Source organism: Lepidochelys olivacea (genome assembly GCF_965140295.1).
Source record: "Lepidochelys olivacea isolate rLepOli2 genome assembly, chromosome: 25".
In the NCBI taxonomy this organism is placed as follows: domain Eukaryota; kingdom Metazoa; phylum Chordata; order Testudines; family Cheloniidae; genus Lepidochelys; species Lepidochelys olivacea.
In genome coordinates, this window is record NC_140435.1 from 13067380 (window position 1) to 13087391 (window position 20012).

The window sequence follows — 20012 nt, forward strand, 5'->3', positions numbered from 1 at the left end:
TTCGTTGGCTAAATTCTGCTCGTACTTACTCAGGTGTAAATCTGGAGCAACTATACCTGCAGTTGCTCCAGATTTTCATGAGTATGAATGAGAGCAGAGCTGGCTCCAGACTTTGTCAAGTGTCCAGAAAGATCACATGCGATTTGGCCTAGTGGGTACTGGGGTTCTCCTCCTGGCTCTGACACGCTGTGTGACCTCGAGCAAGGCTCTGACCTCTGTGTCTTCTCCCACCCTTTGTCTTTCCTTTCGATTTAGATTGTAATCTCTTTGGGGCCAGGGCTGTCTCTCTGGGTTTCTAAAGCATACAGCACAATGGGGCCCTGATCTTGGTTGGAGACTTTATGGTAATGCAAATAATAACCATGAATTGCTTGCTAGCTCCCGCAGGTCCATGCATTGATTTAAACCGGATTAACCCATGAACTATCCTGGTACAGACGTTCTCTGTCCCACCCTGTCTTAGAGAGAGGAAGCTTCCAATTTAGCGTCAAGTTGCCTCCTTGCCTGTCCGCCCTTACCCATCTCCTACCCTCCAACCCCCCTAATGTTACCATCCCAAATGTTTAAAGAGAGTTTATAAAAACAGGAGCCCTTTGTTGTCAGAAGGGCAGCCCGCAACCTAAAGCCATCTGAAGTGAAAATCAATCCAAGCTTTGGGAGCTGGGGTTTGTGGGTTGGCTCTGGGATCCAGCTAAGGTGCAGGGCCTCCTTTGCCTGCAAAGCTGATGGGCCAGGGGATCAGCCTGACTTCACAAGAACAAAGAGCAGCTTTAGGGGGCTTTATCTGCCAAGCTCCCCTTGTGGAGCTTTGGAAAACTTGTCTGGATTTAAAGAAACGTGTAGTTTTTGAAGAGGGAGGTCCTGTAGTGGAGCAGTGCAGGCTGGTCTCTATGTCTGCGTGTCTGTATACGTTTACACATGTCTGGACGGGTGGGCATGTCCATCTGCACATGTGTGCTCACACATGTAGGTTTGTGGGTACAGGACATGTCTACTGGTGTTTGTACATGCAAATCTGACTGTGCAAGTGGGTTTCCATGTGTGTTTATATGCAGGTTTGCTGTGTGTGTGTGTGGCGGGGGTGGGGGTTGCATGGGTGTAAGTGCATGCAGGTATTTAGCAGCTTCCTCTGTACACATCGCACAGTTTTACATGGGCAGGTTTGACTGCATACACCTGCATATACAAACACACCATATTCTACCTGAATGCTCACGATTTATAGCAGGTTTCCTAACAGCTTGGAGTGGAAACAGAGTGGGTGATCCTAGAGACCAGATTTCTAATTGGCCGCTGTCTCTGAAATGAAAGCTCCCTGCGTTCCCACCTTAAACATAATGCCTTCAAATGTGGCTGTTTTCTTCCTTTCCGCAATACAGAGAAATGGAAACTCTCCAGACAACCCCACCACTAAGTGAAACGCAGCACAAAGGGGGACCCTAGCGCAGAGAGTGGGTTTTCCCCCTGCCTAGCCTTGGAATCGGCAGTGAGTCCACTGTGCAGCACTGCAAAATATAATCGGAATCATCCAGCCGCTTCACTACTGCTCCAATGCAGGGAGTTCCTGTAATTGCTCCTGGAGGTGACAGAAAGGTCATAGTGAGATCTGAAGCTGTAGGCAAAGGGGAAAGAATTATATTCGCCTGGATCATGTTCGTGATTTGTTGCTGGCAATAGCTTTTTGGGCGGGAGGCAGGGAACAGGATGAGGGAGGTTTGGAATCCATTCTTTTTTAAAAGAAGAACGGTAATAACACTGACCGTCTGCCGCACCTGTCCCTTGTAAATCTCACAGGACTTTTACAAACAGAAATGAATCAAGCTTGGTGGTGGCTTCCACAAAATGGGGAAACTGAAGCACAGAATGGTTAAGTGCTTCATCAAGTCAGGCAGAGTCCGGAAGAGAACCCAAAAGTCCTGACTCCCAGTTTAGCGATCACTGGGCCATATGGGACCTTGGGGTAAGTGGACCATGGCCTTGGGGCTTGTGTTTTGTAGGGTGCCACTCGGATGGGCTAAAGCCTTCTGAGGGGGTTGTGGGGAGGGAGGGAGAGAGAGAAAGCCCCTGTAAGGGGTCATGGGGGAATAGGCCCCCTGTATGTGGAGGTATCCGTCCCTCACCCCACAGATAAAATACTATAATACATGCCATGTGGTGCCACCTGGTGAACTCCTAGGGCAAATATTTGCCCCATCCCCAAGTGTATCCCTTTCCCCCTCCCCCCCCCAGCTTCATCAGACCTGGCTTGCAGCAGCTGCCCCCTCCCCATTGCCCTCAATACCAGCTCCCTGTGTCTTGAAGGACAGCGGAGTGAAACAAGACCGCCAAGGTGGAATCGGATTGGCTGGATGGTAATAAATATGCAGATCAGCTGGGCCTAGGTACTGTCCCATTGGTGAAAGGCTAATGGTTATGCAGATTAGCTTGGTCTGGCTCTTTCCCTATTTGCTGGAGCTTCACATTTGGAGCTGCCCTCTCGGTTGGAGGCAATTGACTATACGAATTTGGGGGCTGAGCTTTCGGGCCCATTGGTGGCAGGATAATGAATATGCAGATTAGCCTGGTCTGGCTGCCTTCCCATTGGCTGCAGCCTTATTAAGATGCAGATCGCCGGTCTCCCTCTGCGGCTCCCTTGGCGGCGCTGGGGTGAGGGAGGCGGCCGGACCCCGCAGTCTCTCCCCGGCCGGCGGACGGGGCAGCTCTGCTCGGAGCTGGAGGCTCCCGGGCCGATGGCTGGATGGTTATGGGGCCAGGCAGCCTCCCCCCGGCGGCTGTGGAGCGGCTCCGGGGGCCGCGGCGGCGGCCTCTGCTCAGCATGGTGCTGCTGGTGTCCGTGTGCCTGGCCTCGCCGGCCGCAGGTAGCAGGGGAGCCGGGCCGGGGAGCAGGGCTGGATCGGGGCCAGTGGGAGGGGAGCCGAGCCGAGCCGAGCCGGACCGGGGATACTGGGGGGACCCGGGCTGGAGAAGCTGGGGAGCGGGACCGGGGCTGGGGGATGCTGGACTGGGGCAGGTGGGAAGGGGGCCCCGGGCTGGGGATGGTGCGGGGAGCTGGACTGGGGATGCTGGGGGACCCGGCCTGGGGAGGGGGCAGCCAGACCGGGGATGCTGCGGGGCGGTGGGGGGCTGAACTGGGGATGCTGGCGGGGAGCTGGACTGGGGCAGGTGGAGGGAGGGAAAGCGGGACCCGGGCAGGGGATGCTGGGGTGGGGGGAGCTGGACTGAGGGGAGCTGGGGGACCCGGCCTGGGGAGGGGGCAGCCAGACCGGGGATGCTGCGGGGCGGTGGGGGGCTGGACTGGGGATGCTGGCGGGGAGCTGGACTGGGGCAGGTGGAGGGAGGGAAAGCGGGACCCGGGCAGGGGATGCTGGGGTGGGGGGTGGGGGGAGCTGGACTGAGGGGAGCTGGGTTGGGGGAATGGGGGAGACGGACCAGGGAAGCTGGTTGTGGGGTTGGACTGGAGATGCTGGGAGCTGGACTGGAGCAGGTGGAGGAGAGAAAGGGGGAGCCGGACTGGGGATGCTGGAGGGAAGGGGGGAGCGGGACTGGGGCAGCGAGGGGAAGGGGCTGGGTAACTGGAGGGGAGCTGAGCTAGGAAGGAGGGGGTCGGAACTGGAATGGAAACTCAGGGGAGGGGCTGGGGAGAGTCAGCTGACGGGAGCAGCTGGAGATGGACTGGGGGTGTTCCTGGGAACTGGGGGTGCTCATGCCTTGGGTCAGGGGGTACCCAGGCAGGTGTCTCATTTGAGGGGCTGCAGGGAGCACCCGAACACGTGCCTTGGCTGAGGGGCCCCCATGGGGGAAAGGGAGAGCCCAGAGCACATGCCTGGTGGGAGAGGTGCCTCTTTTGGGGACCCTGCTGTCTGGGAGCTGGGATCTCTTCCGGGCCCCTCTTGGTGGTGGAACATGGTTGGAAGGGGGAGCGCGGTACCAAAACACATGCCTTATGGGGGGACAGTATGGGGGGGCTTCAGGGTGTGCCTGAGTTGGGGACCCCTCTGTGGGGTGTGCTGAGGAGAAGCCTGGATGCTCAGCTTAGTTGGGGGGCGTGTTGTGGGGGTGGATGAGCCTTTTCTGGGAGGTTTGTTTTTCTATGAGGCGCGAACGTGCAGCTCCTGCCAAAGCAAACAAGGCGGCTGCCTGGAGCACAGAGGCGCCTTTCTGCTGCCGGTGGGCCAGCCAGGGACAGCGGCCCAAGGAGGGCTGGGTCAGCTCCCTCTCCATCCCCTGGGCTGGGGACCCCCTTCCCTGGCAGGGGCTGCACAGCGCTGTCCTCGCCACCGCCTGCTTCTCCGGACCCCAAGGCACTAACCAATAAAACCTCCTGGGGCTTGAAGGTCCAACTGGGAGGCCAGGACTTTCCCAGCCCTCCCTGCTTCTGGGCCCAATTCTGTTGCCCATGGGCGTGTGGGCACTGCCATTCCTGGTGGGCAGAGGAGTGATCCGCCTGATAGCTCCTGCTGTCGCAGGGGATTTCTGCTAACTAAACATGAAATACAGCCCAGTAGGTAGAGGGTTTGCACAAGACACTCTTGCACCCTGCGTGAAGACTAATGATGCGGAAAGAGAGCTGGGGCTTCATTTGAGCCCTCCACCCTGCAGTGAATTTACCCCACAAAGGGGCTGTGTATGTGTAAGATGTACTAACTTTGTTCTTTACAAAGCATTAAGATGTGGTTTAAACCTAAAGTGAGAGGGGGAAACAGAGGTCATTGTATCTTTGTGGTTCTATCTATGAACTTGTAGTTTTAATAGATGTCAGCTGTTTCACCCATTGCTGTACCTATGAAAATCCCTAGGCCATTGGAATGAAGCGTCTCTCTTTAATATTGGCTTTTAAGCCAAAAACAGCACAATATGCTGAGCAGAGTCTTTAAAATACAATTAATTGTGCTTGCGCGAAGCCATCAAAGTGCAAATGAGGCAGACTTAGGTGGGGAATGCAGTGAATGACGCACGTTGGCTCCTAGCAGACTTCGCATGTGGCTCAGAGCCCTTAGGAAGGTGGATAATTATCCCTATTTTACAGATGGAGGCAAAGGTCAAAAATATCAAATGTGCACTAATTTTGGGTGCATCAGTTCTTGGGTGCTCCGATGGAGATGCCTAGGGCCTGACGTGAGATGCTGAGATGCTGAGCACCCAGTGCTGTTACTGAGTTTGTTGGAAGTTATGGGTGCTCAGCATTTTGGAAAGTCAGGCTCCAATTGGGCATCCAAAATGAGTGGGTGATTTTAAAAACTTCAGCCTGAGTGATTCCTTCCCCCCCAAGCAGAGAAGATGGTGGCAGAATTGGGAACAGAACTCAGGAATCTGAACTCCCATATTCCATCCACAGTTCTTGATTCTAATTGCCGAGAAGTCTATAGAAAGTAACTTTTCCCTGAGAGTATAGAAAGTATAGCTAAAGAAAGTAACTTTTCTTCTTTTCCCTGAGTTGGAGGGAGAGCTGTTTTGTGCCTTAATGTAAAACTTAGCTAAATCTGTGACAGCAGTGTGTTCACACACGGCTGTGAGATGCTTCCAGGGAGGTGGATATTGTATGTTTAAGATCTGCAGCTAATCAGTACAGATTTGCATGCTGGGTCTAAAATTGCTGCATTGCTGATATCTGCCTCCAGGGAGGATACTGGATGAATTTAATAACTCACATTTTGTCCTTTAACATTTGAGTGCTGATTCAGGGTAGCAAACAGCGTAGCATTGTGTGTATAAGAACACAACACACACACAGTGCAGTGATATTTCTGAATATATGTAGGAAGAATAACAGTAGTCTAGCCGCCTTGCAGATCGTTACAGGCTTGACGAAATGTGGGTGGATATAAACCAGCCTTTCAAAATTCTCTTCACTTGAGGCGTGGAACTTTATTTTGAATAGCAAGTAAATCCTGATTTATTTTCTTTCTCTTCACAATGGCAAAAGCAGGCAGTCAATCTTGTGACTTGGCTGGTAAATTTCAGTGATAGTTTTGCCACTTTTGTATAGTATGTATATGAAAAGTGAATGCAAGTCATTGCATTGCATTGCCTGATGCTGTCTTATGTATGTTTGTAGTATGTTTTTTGCTCTGTCCCACCTTGGGGCGGGGGAGGTTATTTAATAAAAAACATAAGAAAATGCTGGTGACACTTAACTCTTGACTTAGTCCTTGTCTGTCTCAGGAGTACTGTGATGGCTGAGGTTGGTAAAGTGCTTTGGAGATGGCGCGCTGTCTTAAGTGCAAAGCAGTACCGGCATTGATGGGTCACAAGAGCCGGTAGGCAGCATCTATATCTCCGTAAAGCTGTCATGAAGAGTTTGGCTTCTGTGTTTTCTCTACCTATAGGACTTCTGTTTTAAGCCCCTGGATAGGAGCTTTCATTGCAGTGTCGGGAGGAGGGAAGGATCCGTCTTTATATGACTTGTGCTTAGGGCAGACCTTAGATCTCTAGTCGCTAGTTAGCGGGTGGATCGTTGACACCCATCAGCTGCTTGCTGTTGATCAGAATGACCTTTTCTCCTTGCAGTGCGTTGCCAGCAGTGCCGAATCCAGCGCTGTAATGCAGACTACGTGGCTTCCACATCTCCTAACCATGCCTTGCCAGAGGAGACGCCGCTGGACGTGGATTATTGCATTGCCTTGCGGGCGTATTCGGTGTGCACCAGAAAGACAGCCAAATCCTGCCGGGGAGACCTGGTGTATCACTCGGCCGTCTTCCGGATCAAGGAACTCTTTACGCAGTACAACTGCTCCAGCGACGGGCCGACCTCCTCAGCGAACGCCCCCGGCACACCGGACCCTCTGGTTTCAGAGCTCTGCAGCTATGAGAGCAGATCTGGCTTTCAGAAGAAATTTGCCCACTGTGGATTATTTGGGGATCCCCATTTAAGGACCTTTAAAGATGAGTTTCAGACGTGTAAAGTGGAGGGAGCTTGGCCGCTAATAGACAATCAGTACCTGTCAGTCCAGGTCACCAACGTCCCAGTTGTTCTGGGATCCAGTGCCACTGCCACCAGCAAGGTAATCAGACCACTTTTTTAACAAACGAACAAACAAACCAACCAACCAGCCCCCCAACTCCCCACCCTTCTCCTTTAGCTTCTGTTAGGAGGGACTAAGTTGCTGTGGTCATCTGCTACCCCCTTGTGGTCATCGGAGGAAGTGAATTTCAGAGCGTGTACTTGAGAAACAGCCTCTGCTAGATGGGGGCTTAGAATTGTGTGTTTGTTCTGTACCTTTCTCGCAGGTCTGTCATGTTACCATGGTCTTCCGTAATTACAGGACTGCATTAAAGGTTCAGCTGGTGTCCTTGGGCCCCGTGGGATGGTGAGGGCCTGCCTCCATAACAGAGCTGTGCAAACCTTCCGTATGTAAGCGCCCCAAACCTGCCGAGTTTTGCGACAAACTCAGGACTGGTTCCCAAACCTTCAGGCAAGCCTGGCTTCACTTCAGGGTTTTAAGTGACGGATGGGAAAAGTGAATCTGATTGCAACTGAGTTTTGTTTTGAGATCTCTAGAGTTGGACAAAGCGTAGGGAGGAGAGGCAGTGCATCTTTGAACTCCTGCCAGCTGGAGCTAAGGAATTGGGTGGCTTTGTGTAGCCCCAAACCCTCTGTACAGTTCAAGTCTTGAGGGTGAAAAGCTTTTCTTCCAGCCTGGTCGGAGGTGGGTGGCTTTGGAAATTCTCCAAGTGGAAGATTAAAAATCGTTGTTTAAAAACCCCTTGTCCTACATCCTTCTCCCCGCCTACAGAAAGACAGTCAAGGACCTACTGGATGGCAGAGGAATTGTGATTTGTGACAGATGTTGCTCGTATTTCTTAGTGTACCACGGGCAGGTGTTCAGATGCTGCACTGATGAGCACAGTAGCAGAACTGGACTAGAATAAAACCCCTGCCAGGACCCTCTTTCGGGTCATGCTGTGGAGCAGGACTCGGTTCTCAGCTTGGGCCCTGACTTGGGGTGTGAATGTGGGCTAGTTAATCTGAGACACTCCTTCTGTGAAGCTCTTTGAGATCCCCAGAGGAGAGATGGGCTCAGGGCAAAGTATGATTCACTCCAGTGTCCCAGCTAACATCTCTTCTTGATCAAAACTGGCTTTCATCTCCAGCGCTGTGTGTGACTGCTGCGATTGTCTAGCTGCTTCGACAACAGTTTCTGCTTGTTGCTCTGGGATAACGTAGCTTCAGTATGAAAATCCCAACAACCACATTCTTCTGTCTTGCTTCTGGAAGTGTTAACTCGTGCATGTGGGTAGCATGGGCCTGACAACACGGCACACCACAGGTTCCCTCTTTGATCTGATGGAAGGGCACAGCACCAACATTAGCCATGCAAGCATCTTTCCCTGGCCGTGCAGGCTTCTCTGCCTTGCTGCATGATCTAAGGAACGAGCACCAGGGGCTGTGGCCATGGTGAATACCGGGGTGTGGGAAGCGGCGGGTTTTGTGATGGACAAATCCGCTTTCTAGGAATAAAGCCATTCACTTGGGTCATGTTCCCTGCACACTTCTGATGGAAACGACCTAAACTCTGCTCCCCAGTTTGGGATTAGAACCTATGGGGTTCTCGACCTTTTTCTTTCTGAGGCCACCCGCGCCCCCGCCCCAACATGTGATTAAATACTCCACGGCCCACCTGTGCCGCAGCTGGTTTTCTGCATATAAAAAGCCAGGGCTGGCATTAAGGGGCAGCAAGCAGGGCAGTGGCCCGTGGCTCCATGCCACAGGGCGTCTGATGAAGCTAAGTTGCTCAGCCTTCTGCTTTAGCCCATGGCAAGGCTCAGGGCCCTGGGCTTCAGCCTTGGGTGGCAGGGCTTTGGCTTTCTATCCTGGGCCCCAGTGAGTCTAACTCTGTCCCTGCTTGGCGGACCCCCTGGAACCTGCTCACGGTCCCCCTGGGACCCCGAACATCTGGTTGAGAACCACTGGCCTAAAGGCTCCATACCCCATCTCCAATCCACCGAGGCCCTGCGCCATTCTACCCCTTCTTGCATTAGTGTGTCAGGAGTCGGTAGCTTTATGCAGGAAGGGTCGCCTTTTGCACAGACTAGACCAGCAGCCTAGGAATTGTGCTCCTCTGCATCTGTGGGCTTCATAGCTTTCTGGCCTCTCCAGCTCCCTTTGCTCTGCACTTGCAGGGAGGCCATTATCCGCCCCTTCTGTGGTGTTCTCTGTTTGGTCGGTGACCAGCTGTTTTCAGTAGCTGGGTTGAGCAGAGTGAAGCATTAGAGAGGGTTGTATCTTTGGAAGTGCAATAGCTGTCACTAGCCAGCTGGGGAATGAGATGGTCAGGGCAGAGCTCAAGACACAGCTGGGGAGCTCTCCTGGCTCCCAGCCCCTTGATCAGTCTGCTAGGCCGCGCTACCTTTCGGGGTCTCCTGTCTGACAGGAAAACAAGCTGTTTGATCCTGCTTGTGCACCATTTTCCCCCCTCTGTTGGCCATACAGAGCAAACCAAGAGCTTCTCTCCCCTGTTCGCGTGCCTTTGGTCCCACCATAGAACTCCCTGACTCCTGGCCACGGAGACACTCGCAGTGGCTATCTGTGTGATACCACCTCCTTGTTCAGTCCCTCGTGCCCACTTCCCTCACTTTCCTTCCCTTCTTTCAGGGCATTGGCTTTTCTTGGCCACTGCTGCTTTATAGTTCTCCTGGGTGCTTTACCTCTACCGACCCCAGGTTGGTTTCTCCCTCCCTTTCAGCAGATCTTCTCCTGTTTGTATTCCCTTCCAGCCCCATCCTGCTTTCCTGTTGCTGCTGCGGCCCACGACCACTGCTGCTACTTCTTTGGCACTCATTAAAGGCGAACTCTGCAGATGCTTCCGCCTTCTGTTTGTCCCACTCTGCTCTGCCTCCCCCACATCCTCCGTCCTGACCTCCCTTTGGGTCTCCTGCTGCCGGGGTGAGGTGTGTTTTGGTCTCAGGAAGGCGTCTGCTACCCAGCTGAGCTTGAGAGCCTGGGGGCCTCTGTTCTGTTTTGCAGCTCCGACCTCTCACCTGGGCACCACCTCAGCTGCTTCTCCACCCGCCTCATTGCAGGGGCTCCTGCCAGTGCCGCAACATTGAAGAGTTGGTGTCGGGCACCCGCTCAGAGGGGCAACCCTCCTGTTTCCTCCTGGGTCTTCTCCAGTTGAGGGAAGCTGGGAGGTGTTTTTTTTCTTTCCATTTTTTTTCCCCTTCTGTGCTTCAGCTTCTTGGTTGTTGATTTAGACTCTGGGCCGTCCGCCTGCATTCTGGGTCCAGCTTTAACGGGCAGAGCACCCTGCGTGGACCCTGATACGTTCGGTCTCCTTGTGGCTACCACAACGAAGAAAGGATGAGTCTTAATCGTCGAGGTTAATGCTTACCCAGCAGCCGAGCGGGGGAGTGTCGGAGACAATCGCTTGGGTGTTGTAGGACAGGAGGGGAGGTCAGGGCATGCTCCATAGCAAATGCTGTTGGAGGCAGGCAGCTAGATAGGTGGTCAGGCTGGGGGAAGGCTGTGGTGCTCGGTGCCTCACTGAGGACTGCGTCTTTCCAACTCACCTTCCCTTCAGTCTTGAGTCTCCATCTTCCCTGCCATGTCTGCAGGGCGTGGCTCCCGGGAACGGGCACTTCGGGGCAGTAGCAAGGAGGTGAGGGGGGAAAATAAACCAGTTACAGGGCAGGGCTTAATTACAGTCACCATCTTTGTATGTCAGCTGCTCAGTTCTTCATGGTGCTGGTAGGGCTTTCCGTTCCTTAAGGACTGATTTCCCTTTGTGGATGACTGAGGCCCCCACCTACCTCCCCCACCCACGATCTCCTAGACTGCTTATTTCTGCCCTCCTGTGGGTTGACATCCCCTCCTCTGCTGATTGTTTCAGCTGCCCAGCTGGTAATGGGTGAATGAACAGACACCAAAGAAGCCCTCCACCCCCCACAAAGGGAGAGAGAAAATGCTGCTTGGAGTAGCAGGAAGGAAGGATTCTCTCTAGTTTAGTTGGTCAAAGTCCCTGGAAACCATGAGGCGTGGATGGGTCTAGAACCAGGAGGAAGAGTGGCTTGGGGTAGATTGTAAGCACCTTGGGACAGGACTGTAAGAACATAAGAACGGCCATAATGGATCAGACCAAAGGTCCATCCAGCCCAGTATCCTGACTTCCGGCAGTGACCAATGCCAGGTGCCCCAGAGGGAATGAACAGAACAGGACTGGCAGTTTGTTCTGTTTATGCAGCACCTAGCACAGAAAGGTCCTGGCCCATGGCTGGCGTTCCTAGGTGCTACGGAGACACAAATAATAAGAGGTGGGGGCAGCAGCTTGGCACACCCCAGCTTGAGAACGACTAGCGTAGACTGGAGTTTGATAACAGTGTGCCGTGCTGAAGCCTTTAGGGCACTTGTTGTCCTTACCTGCCTTCCCCATGTGTAAGCCCCTTCGTTTTCAGTTTAAAGCGATTTTTATCCGGGCTTTACAGAAAGTATTCTTTTTTCTTTCTGATTTTCACCCTACTTTTGTATCTTTTAAATATAAAAAATAACTGGTTTTATTAGGAACATACAATACATTGCATGAGATATCTGTATTACGATAATACATTAGTCTGTGTGTATACGCAAAGCTGCCTGTTGAAATGAGGCTCTGTATTAGTCTGGAAGATACACACAATAAACAGGCCCGCACGCAAGCTCTGCAGCGCGTGCGCATCTGAATGTACTGATGAATCTCACACCCGCCATGTACACATTTCAAGCTGTTAGCAGATAACGGTTTAAAGATTTGACACACTAAAATGGGAAGAAAATGAAAATCTGTCTCAGAATACATTTCAGAACACAAGGAAGTATTCAAAAGTTTAAAAAAAAACAAAAATGGGAAAAGAATGAAGTTGAGTGTATGCGCTGCAAATTGTGTGGCCCAATTATTAAATTATTAAATGTAAATATTTATAGGCTAATAGTACACATCAGGTCTACACTACAAACTTAGGTCGACATAAGCCGCATTAAGTGGATCTGATAATGTACGTGTCTACACTACCGAGTCCCTTCCGCCCACCTAAGTGGCCTGTAAAGTCGACTTCTGTACTCCACCTCCATGAGAGGCGTAGTGCTTGATTTGACATCCACACGTCGACATGGGGATAGTGTAGACAAGGCATTGTGTAATTCAAATTAATTGGCATCCAGGAGGTGTCCCACAGTGCTCCGCTGCGACCACTGTGGAGAGCACTTTCAACTCCACTGCACGTTACACAGGAAACAGTCACTCCCCTGTTAAAGCCCCGGGAACTTTTGAATGTTCATTTCCTGTTTGATCAGTGTGGAGAGCTCGCCAGCCCAGCTGATCATGGAGACTCAAGGCCCCAAACACGCTCCAGCATGGAGCACACAGGAGGTGGTGGATCTTATCGCTGTGTGGGGAGAAGAGTCCATGGAGGCAGAGCTCCGATCCAGCAGAAGAAACGCTGACGTCTATGCCAAGATCACGCGGGGCATGCGGGAGAAGGGCTACACCAGGGACAGGCAGCAGTACCGTGTGAAAATAAAGGACCTTCGGCAAGCATGCCAGAAGACAAGGGAGGCGAACAACCATTCTGGTTCTGCCCCACAGACATGCCACTTCTATGAGGAGCTGTATGCGATAATCGGCAACGACCCCATCACTACCCCAAAACGCCCCATGGAGACCTCCTGGGTGACCTCAAGCAACAACGAGGAGGACATTGTTGATGATGAGGAGGAGAATGTGAGGCAGGCAAGCAGAGGATCCATTCTCTCCGACAGCCAAGAATTGTTTTTAACCCTGGAGCCCAACCCTACACAGGACCAGTTGGCGGTGGAGTGTGATGCTGGGAAAGGCATTTCTGGTGAGACCACATTTCCAGTCAAACTGTAGGGGTTACATGCTATTATATTTTATGTTTAATCTGAACAAAAACGTAGGTGTAATGGGTATCAATGGCCACTCCAGCTACGCAGAGGGTGCTCCCTGAAACAGACTGTTTATGTGCATGGGGATGGCCCGGGAATCCTCCATGGAGATCTCCAGGAAGCTTTCATAGAGGTACCCTGCAATCCTTTGCAGAAGGTTTCTGGGAAGGGCTGCCTTTTTTTGTTCACCCCAGTAGGACGCTTTCCCGCGCCACTCCAGTATTCACTCTGATGGCATCATTGCAACACAGAGCATTGCAACATACGGACCAGGTCTGTACCCAGACGTTTGCAGCATCTGCTCCCTTGCTGCCTCTGTTACCCTCAGGAGAGGGATATTGCATAGGGTCACCTATGGGAAACAAGGGAAGCTTTCAATGCTAGCCCTTAAACCGCAAATAATTCAGCAAGTAATCCACACCGTTTGGTGAAATATGGGTCACACCACCACACTTTCCCAAACGTGCCGTGGTTGTGATTGGAAGGGATCACCGTGTATCACAAGCAGAATTGGGGCGGAAAAAGGAAGGGGGTAGGGGTGGCAGCTTCTTGTTTGTCTCCCTTCCCCCCCCAACCGGGTGCTGCTTTTGTAAAAAAAAAAAAAAAAAAAAAAACAAACTATTTGGGGGGGCTTTACCCTGGTGCCTGTCCTCAAGCACCATCCAGGTTGCTAAGGGAAAGGGGGCTTTTCTCAAGTTCCAACCTGTGATTCCAAGGATATCTTCACAAAAGCAGTAGCACAAAGCCTCTCGCCTGTGCCTCGTGGCCTTACTCACCCTAGCTGGAGCAGCGAACCAACACTTGCAATAGCCAGCGGTTGCGATTACGTTGTGGCTTGCAGTGAAGTGCATTGAGGGGTGGTTTTTTATTTAAAAACAAAACCAAAAAAGTTTACCTTGCACCAGAAACTATGTAAGCACCGTCAATGCTACCCTTGTGCTTTGCAGCAGAAACCTAGTCCGTCGGCACATCGTCCACACTGGGACAGAGACTTTCCCAGATTAGAAGGCGGAAAAAAACTCAGGAGGACGTGTTCAATGCGTTAACGCGTGCCTCTGAGAGTGAGAAGATGGCACTTAGAGCATGGAGGGTTGCACTGTCCGAGAACATGGAGCTGGACAGGGAGGACAGGAGAGGATGCAGGAAGAGATGCTGCGGATTAAGAATGAGCAGTCAGACATGTTGAGGCGTCTGGTTGAGGTTCATGAAAGGCAGCTGGATGCAAGAGTCCTGCTGCAGCCAATGCTGAACCTGCTGCCATCATCGCCCAGTTCTACATCCTCCTCCCCCAAAAGTCCTATTAGGTGTGTGTGTGTGTGCGGGGGGGGGAGACAGGGTGTGTTCTGTATCCCTTGCACTCAACACCAGAGGGTACAAGGACCAGAAGGTGCCCATTCCTACACCTTTAATTGTTATTGCAGTGCATCTGTAAGCAAGCTTTCCTTGTTTCTCCCCCCACAGTGTTATCAGCCCTTTTGCCCCCAGGTTATCTTACTTTTCTTTGCTGTCTCTGTGTGCTTGTGTGCATAATAAAACTTAACAGATGGAGGAGAAAAGGCTCTTTATTCATTCAACACATGATGGTTGGTGAGGGTGGAGTTTACAGGGGAGAAAATGCAAGGAAGGGGACAGCTTGGTAGGGAACAACACAGATAAGTGTCACATTACTCTGGCTCATTGCTGAAACTAGTTTTCAAAGCCTCTTGGAGACACAGAGCTCCTCAATGTGTTCTTATTGCCCTGGTTTCTGGCTGTTCAAAATTGGCTGCCAGGTGATCTGTCTCAACCCCCCCACCCCAGCAGAAACTTTTCTCCCTTTGTTTCACAGATATTGTGGAGCAGACAGCAATAACAATGGGGATACTGCTTTCACTGAGGTCTAACCTAGTAAGCAAACAGCACCAGCGACCTTTTAAACGTCCAAAGGTACATTCCACCACCATTCTGCACTTGCTCAGCCTATGGTCGAACTGGTCCTTACTGCTGTTCAGGCTGCTGAACAGTACAGTACAGCTTTGTGAGCCATGGAAGCAAGGAGCAGGCTGGGTCTCCCAGGATCATGATTGGCATTTCAACATCACCAATGGTTATTTTTCAGTCTGGAAAGAAAGTCCCTGCTTGCAGCTTTCTGAACAGACCTGAGTTCCCATGTTGATGTCGGTGAAACAGCCCCTGTGATCCACTAGCGCTTGCAATACCCTTGAGAAGTACCCCTTTTAGTTTATGTACTCTTTGGCAAGGTGGTCTGGTGCCAAGATAGGGATATGCATTCTATTGCCCCACCGCAGTTAGGGAACCCCAGCGAGACAAAACCATCCACTATGTCCTGCACGTTGCCCAGAATCACTACCCTTCTTAGAAGAAGTCTGTTAATGGCCCTGCAAGCTTGGATCACAACAGATCCCATGTTAGATTTACTCACTCCAAATTGGTTCCCCACTGACTGGAAGCTTGCAAGGCCAGACTGCTACCCCAGAGCTATCACCACGCGCTTCTCCACTGTCAGAGCAGCTTTTATTTTACTATTGCTGCACTTCAGGGCCGGGGAACGCTCTTCACCCGGTTCCTGGAAAGTGGCCTTACGCATTCAAAAGTTCTGCAGCCAGTGCTCGTCATCCCATAGCTGCATAACGATGCAGTCCCACCAGTCAGTGCTCGTTTCCCAGGCCCAGAAACGGTGCTCAACCATGTCAAGGTGATGCTTGACTGTCACCAGCAACTGTGAATTGCTTTGCTCTGTGTCTTCCAGCAGGGTGGCATCACATTGTGCCATGTGGCAACTCTTGTATCAGCTGTGTAAATACTGCAGGATAAGGCGCGAGATGTTTGTAATGCTCAGAACAACGGAGTACAGCTCAGCGGGGTCCATGTTTCTCGTGCTAGGGCGTCCACACAGCTAACCCAGCCTTATGAAAAAGGCTCGATTGTTTGCCATTGATTTCAGGGAGGGAGGGAGGTAAGTGCGTCACGGGAGGTTAACGCCCTGTTCCCCTAACCACCCGTGCCAATGTTTTGGTCCCATAAGGCATTGCAAGCCCAACCCAAAATTCCCCTTGGCTACGTGCCCTGAGGGATAGCTACCCACAGTGCACTGCTCCGGGCGTTGATGCAGGCCCTGCTAGTGAGGATGCACTCCGCCGCCACAATGAGCATGGTGTAGACAAGCAAGATCGACTTGCTTCAGTCGGAGGCTTAATGTCGACTTCCATAAAGTCAACTTAACTTTGTAGTGTAGACATGGCCTAAGTCTACTGCAGTAAACTGTTTATTCAAATGAAAAGTTTTAGTTGGGGGTTAGAGAAATACTGTTTTCTTAAACACAGAGGTGGCAAACCACATTGATGAACAGAATTCAAAGCTTTAATCTAAAATAAACCCCAATATTTACCCAGAAAAAATTATTAATATTTTTTGCCCCGATTTTCACCTGTTTTATAATAAACACTGATCCATTCCCGAGAAAAATTAAATAAAATAAAAACGGAAAATGAAGGGCCCTACCCATGTGCTAGGCCTTGTTCAGAGATGAAGGCAAATATCCTGTCCTGTAGCAGGTATCCGGCTGGCACCTGGCTTCCCTTGCCGCCAGACAAGGGCACGGTGCTGATGGCCTCTTGTTGCCTAAGTTTAAACCTGTTCTGGAGCCTTGAAACAACTGCTGTCCCTAGTGAGTTCGGGGCTGGCCTCACTGGACACTGACGGTCTCTAACCATAGAAGAGGCACAGCAGAGTCTGGGAAGCTTCCCCTCCCCACACCTCAACGTTGGCTGGGATAGCTCAGCTCGGGTCAGCCTCCGTCCGCACTTAGCCCTTCTGCTGAGTGAGCCGTTGTGAACACGCTTGAGGCCGTGGGGACATCTGCCGGCCCAGAGACTCGCCAGGTTGACATCCCGCCGGTTACCAAAAGTGACGTCGGCTCTGACGGCAGACGAGGTCGGAGTTAGAAGCAACGATGAACTTTGTGATTTATTAGCACTCGCTATGCTCGGTAGAACCCTGTCCTGGCAGCTGGATGTGCCAGCGGAGGGTTGTGGTGCCCGGAGGAGAGCTGCAGCTACGAGCGGGTCTTTAAGGTTGTGTGCGGAAATAAGTAGTTCTGGGCCCAGTGGCCTCAGCAATCCGGCCGCCAGGTTTGAAGCGACTTGAGCCAAGGTGTCTCGAGCAGAATAGGTATTCTGGAGGCCCTGGGTTCCTCACGATCCACCCCTATGGCTTTTAGAGCACAGTGGGGGGGGGGCAAGCTTCAGCTCTAGTGGAATGTGTCACTGGGAAGTAGAGAACAGATGGCTTAGGGCAGAGGTCCCCAAAGTGCGGGGCGCCGCACAGCTGGGGACCAGGCCAGGCCCCATGGGGGGGCGGGAAGGGAGTGCCACCCAGGTCCACTCCTGGCCCCGGCCCCAGCTGCTGGCTCCTGCTGCCAGCCCCGTGCCCAGTGTCCCCCCTAATAGCGCTGCACCCAGGGCTCTGCGCCCAGCCTCGGCCCCCTTACCCCTGTCCACGTACCCCCTTCCCAGAGCCGTGACCCTGCTCCTGGCCCCAGCTCCCTGATCCTCGTCGGGTGGGAGGCACTGGGGTGGGGGAGAGGGAGGAGCTGATTGATGGGGCCCACCGGTGGGGGCTGAGCACCCACTATGTTTTCCCCGTGGGTGCTCCAGCCCCGGAGCACCCATGGAGTCAGTGCATATGCCCGAAGCCTTATTATGAGCTGCCACATCGCCCGGTGCCTTTCCCTAGTGGACATAGCTGCAGTGGGAGGTGGGGACCAGGCTGCGTTTTCACTAGGCTGATCTCATTGCTTTCCATCTCCTCTGCAGATCACGCTGATCTTTAAGAGTTACCAGGGCTGCACGGAGCAGAAGGTTTATCAGGCAACCACAGAGGACCTACCGCTGGCGTTCAGTGATGGCACAAGAACCGGAGGGTGGCAGGAGGGAGCCAGCAGCCTGCGCATCCTGGAGAAGCCGGACGCCGGCCAGGTAGAAATCCAGGCCAACTACATTGGCAGCACCGTCATCATCCGCCAAGTGGGCCGCTACCTCACCTTCGCCATCCGTGTGCCGGAGGAGACCCTGAACCTCTCGGAGGAGAGCGCCGGCCTCCAGCTCTGTCTGCATGGCTGCCCGAAGAACGAGTTGATCCAGGAGCACAGGCTGAGCCTGGCGAGCTCTAGCCCGCTCTGGCCCAGCTCCCGACGGGCCTACACGGTGGAGATGGCCACCGAGCAGTGTCGCCACATCCTGCAGGTGGAGGATGTGTATTTCCAGTCCTGTGTCTTTGACCTGCTCACCACGGGGGACCCCGAGTTCTCCATGGCTGCTTACGGGGCCTTGGAAGACTTGAAGGCGCTGTACCCCAGCAGACTCAAGTTGCATACTGTGTCCAAGGCTATTAACGTGGCCACTGGTGCTCCAGAGCCTGGGCAGCCTGCTGCCTCGTTAGTCTGGTGCAGTCTTGCCTTCCTAAAGCTGCTCTGGTGCTGCTAATGAGTGTGGATCTTTTGCCAATATTGGGCCCCAGTATAGGAAGAGAGAAGCCCCTGGTACCTCCCAGCCTTGGAGCAGAGTGGAGGGTCCAAATTCTCCTCCCACCAAGCCGGCCTGCTTGGTCCAGCTGACTCCCACTCTCCGTTGCTAACTGAAGGCGAAGTGCGGCTTGCTCAGATATTCTGGTCTCCACTGAAGCCCATAAGCCACAGCTGCCCCCCCTGCCTTGTGAGCAAGAGTTGGGGACCAGCATTGGCTCTTGCTTTGCCAGGGCTGCTGCTTAGGAGGTTGGCCAGACTCTCAACTGGCCAGCTCCGAGGGAAATGCTGCCCCCATCCATAGCACCTGCTTACCGACCCCTTCTCCGTCACTGATGTGCGAGCAGAAGGCCCCTCATTCCTTCCCCACCCCGTCCTCCAGATAGAACCTCCTCCAGCTTTCCCTACTGCTGGCCCTTCGAGGGATTTCTCTGCCATCTCATGGCTGCCGTGCTCCTAGGTTGACCCCATGCTGACTTGGTGTTCTTACCAAGTGCTCAGCTTCCCTGTGCCATGATGAGCAAATTGGGCGGGGATACTACACGGCTGGGGCTGTTACTGGGAGTGGCCCCTTGTTTCCTCTGCGCTCCAAATCCAGAGCGATGGCTGTAGAAACAAAGCAAACTAAGAAGCCCTCTCTGCAGGTAGCCACGTGCCTCAGGAAACTACGCCCTGAAACCTGGCTGCTTTCCAGTGCCCCTGAGGAAAGCTGCCGGTTGGGGTAGGAAGGGGCAGGGGGAACTCTCGCGCTGTTCCTCCCGCAGAACTGTCTAGCCTGTGAAATGGTCACGATGGCTCATGCCCGTAGCCTGCTCCACCCCAGACACACGCTCCGTGGCTTCAGCTAGCCCAAGCCCAGATAGAGCCCTTTGTGGGTTTGGGAGCTGCTGACCCTGAAGAAGCAGCTTCTCTTATTATCACTGCTAAGATGTGTAGATTTGTGCTCTCCAGCCTGTAAATGTCTGTACAACTGGTGTTCCTCCACGCAGCTGTTCTTTGTGGACTTCATAAACCTCCCCCCAACCAGCTGTTAATAGCATTTTAACCTCAATTGTCATTAAACCGCTGTTTTTTAAAGGGTCAGTGGTCTTTTGCCTGTATGCAGGGAAGGAGTCAAATGGCCTGAGCCTGCAGCCTGATCCCCGATGTGCTCAGGTACAAGGGCTGCTGGTCCCACAATATAAAGGCATAGATGTAATGCCCTCTGCAACAAATGGCATAAGAAGAAAGGCAGAGTGAGAGCTTCCCTTCTCAGCAGGAAGCAGCCTCCACGCTTGGAGCCTGGTCATTCATCGGAGGCCTTCACCAGCCCCTAGCCCAGTTTTCCCCTCTGCCGCCATGTCACTCTGTACCCTGCAGCGTGATCTAGGCCAGGCTAAGCAGGTGCCCGGGCTCAAGCTGCATTTTTGCAACATGCCTGAAGTAGCTCTGCACAAGCGGGTGGACCAAAAAGAGCAGTGGTGGCGAGAGGGGCTGCCCGCCCTGTGTCCGTACCTATGGTCTCTGGCAGGATCGGATGGGGGGGTGGCCCCCCCGCCACTGCACTGGGCTCTCCCTTGCTACCCCACCTCCAGCCGAGGGTAGCAAAACGTTTTGCTAGGTGAGCTGGTCTTGGAA

General features: G+C 52.9%; 1 protein-coding gene across 1 annotated transcript; it reads left to right on the plus strand.

The window, feature by feature from the left end:
- Window positions 1–2636: 2636 nt before the first annotated feature.
- Window positions 2637–19472, plus strand: LOC311513123 (repulsive guidance molecule A-like). Its single transcript, XM_084614757.1, has 3 exons — window positions 2637–2858; window positions 6508–7001; window positions 17689–19472. Exons 1-3 carry the CDS (start codon window positions 2738–2740, stop codon window positions 18355–18357), a joined length of 1284 nt encoding a protein of 427 aa, XP_084470883.1. The 5' UTR covers window positions 2637–2737; the 3' UTR covers window positions 18358–19472.
- Window positions 19473–20012: the final 540 nt, after the last annotated feature.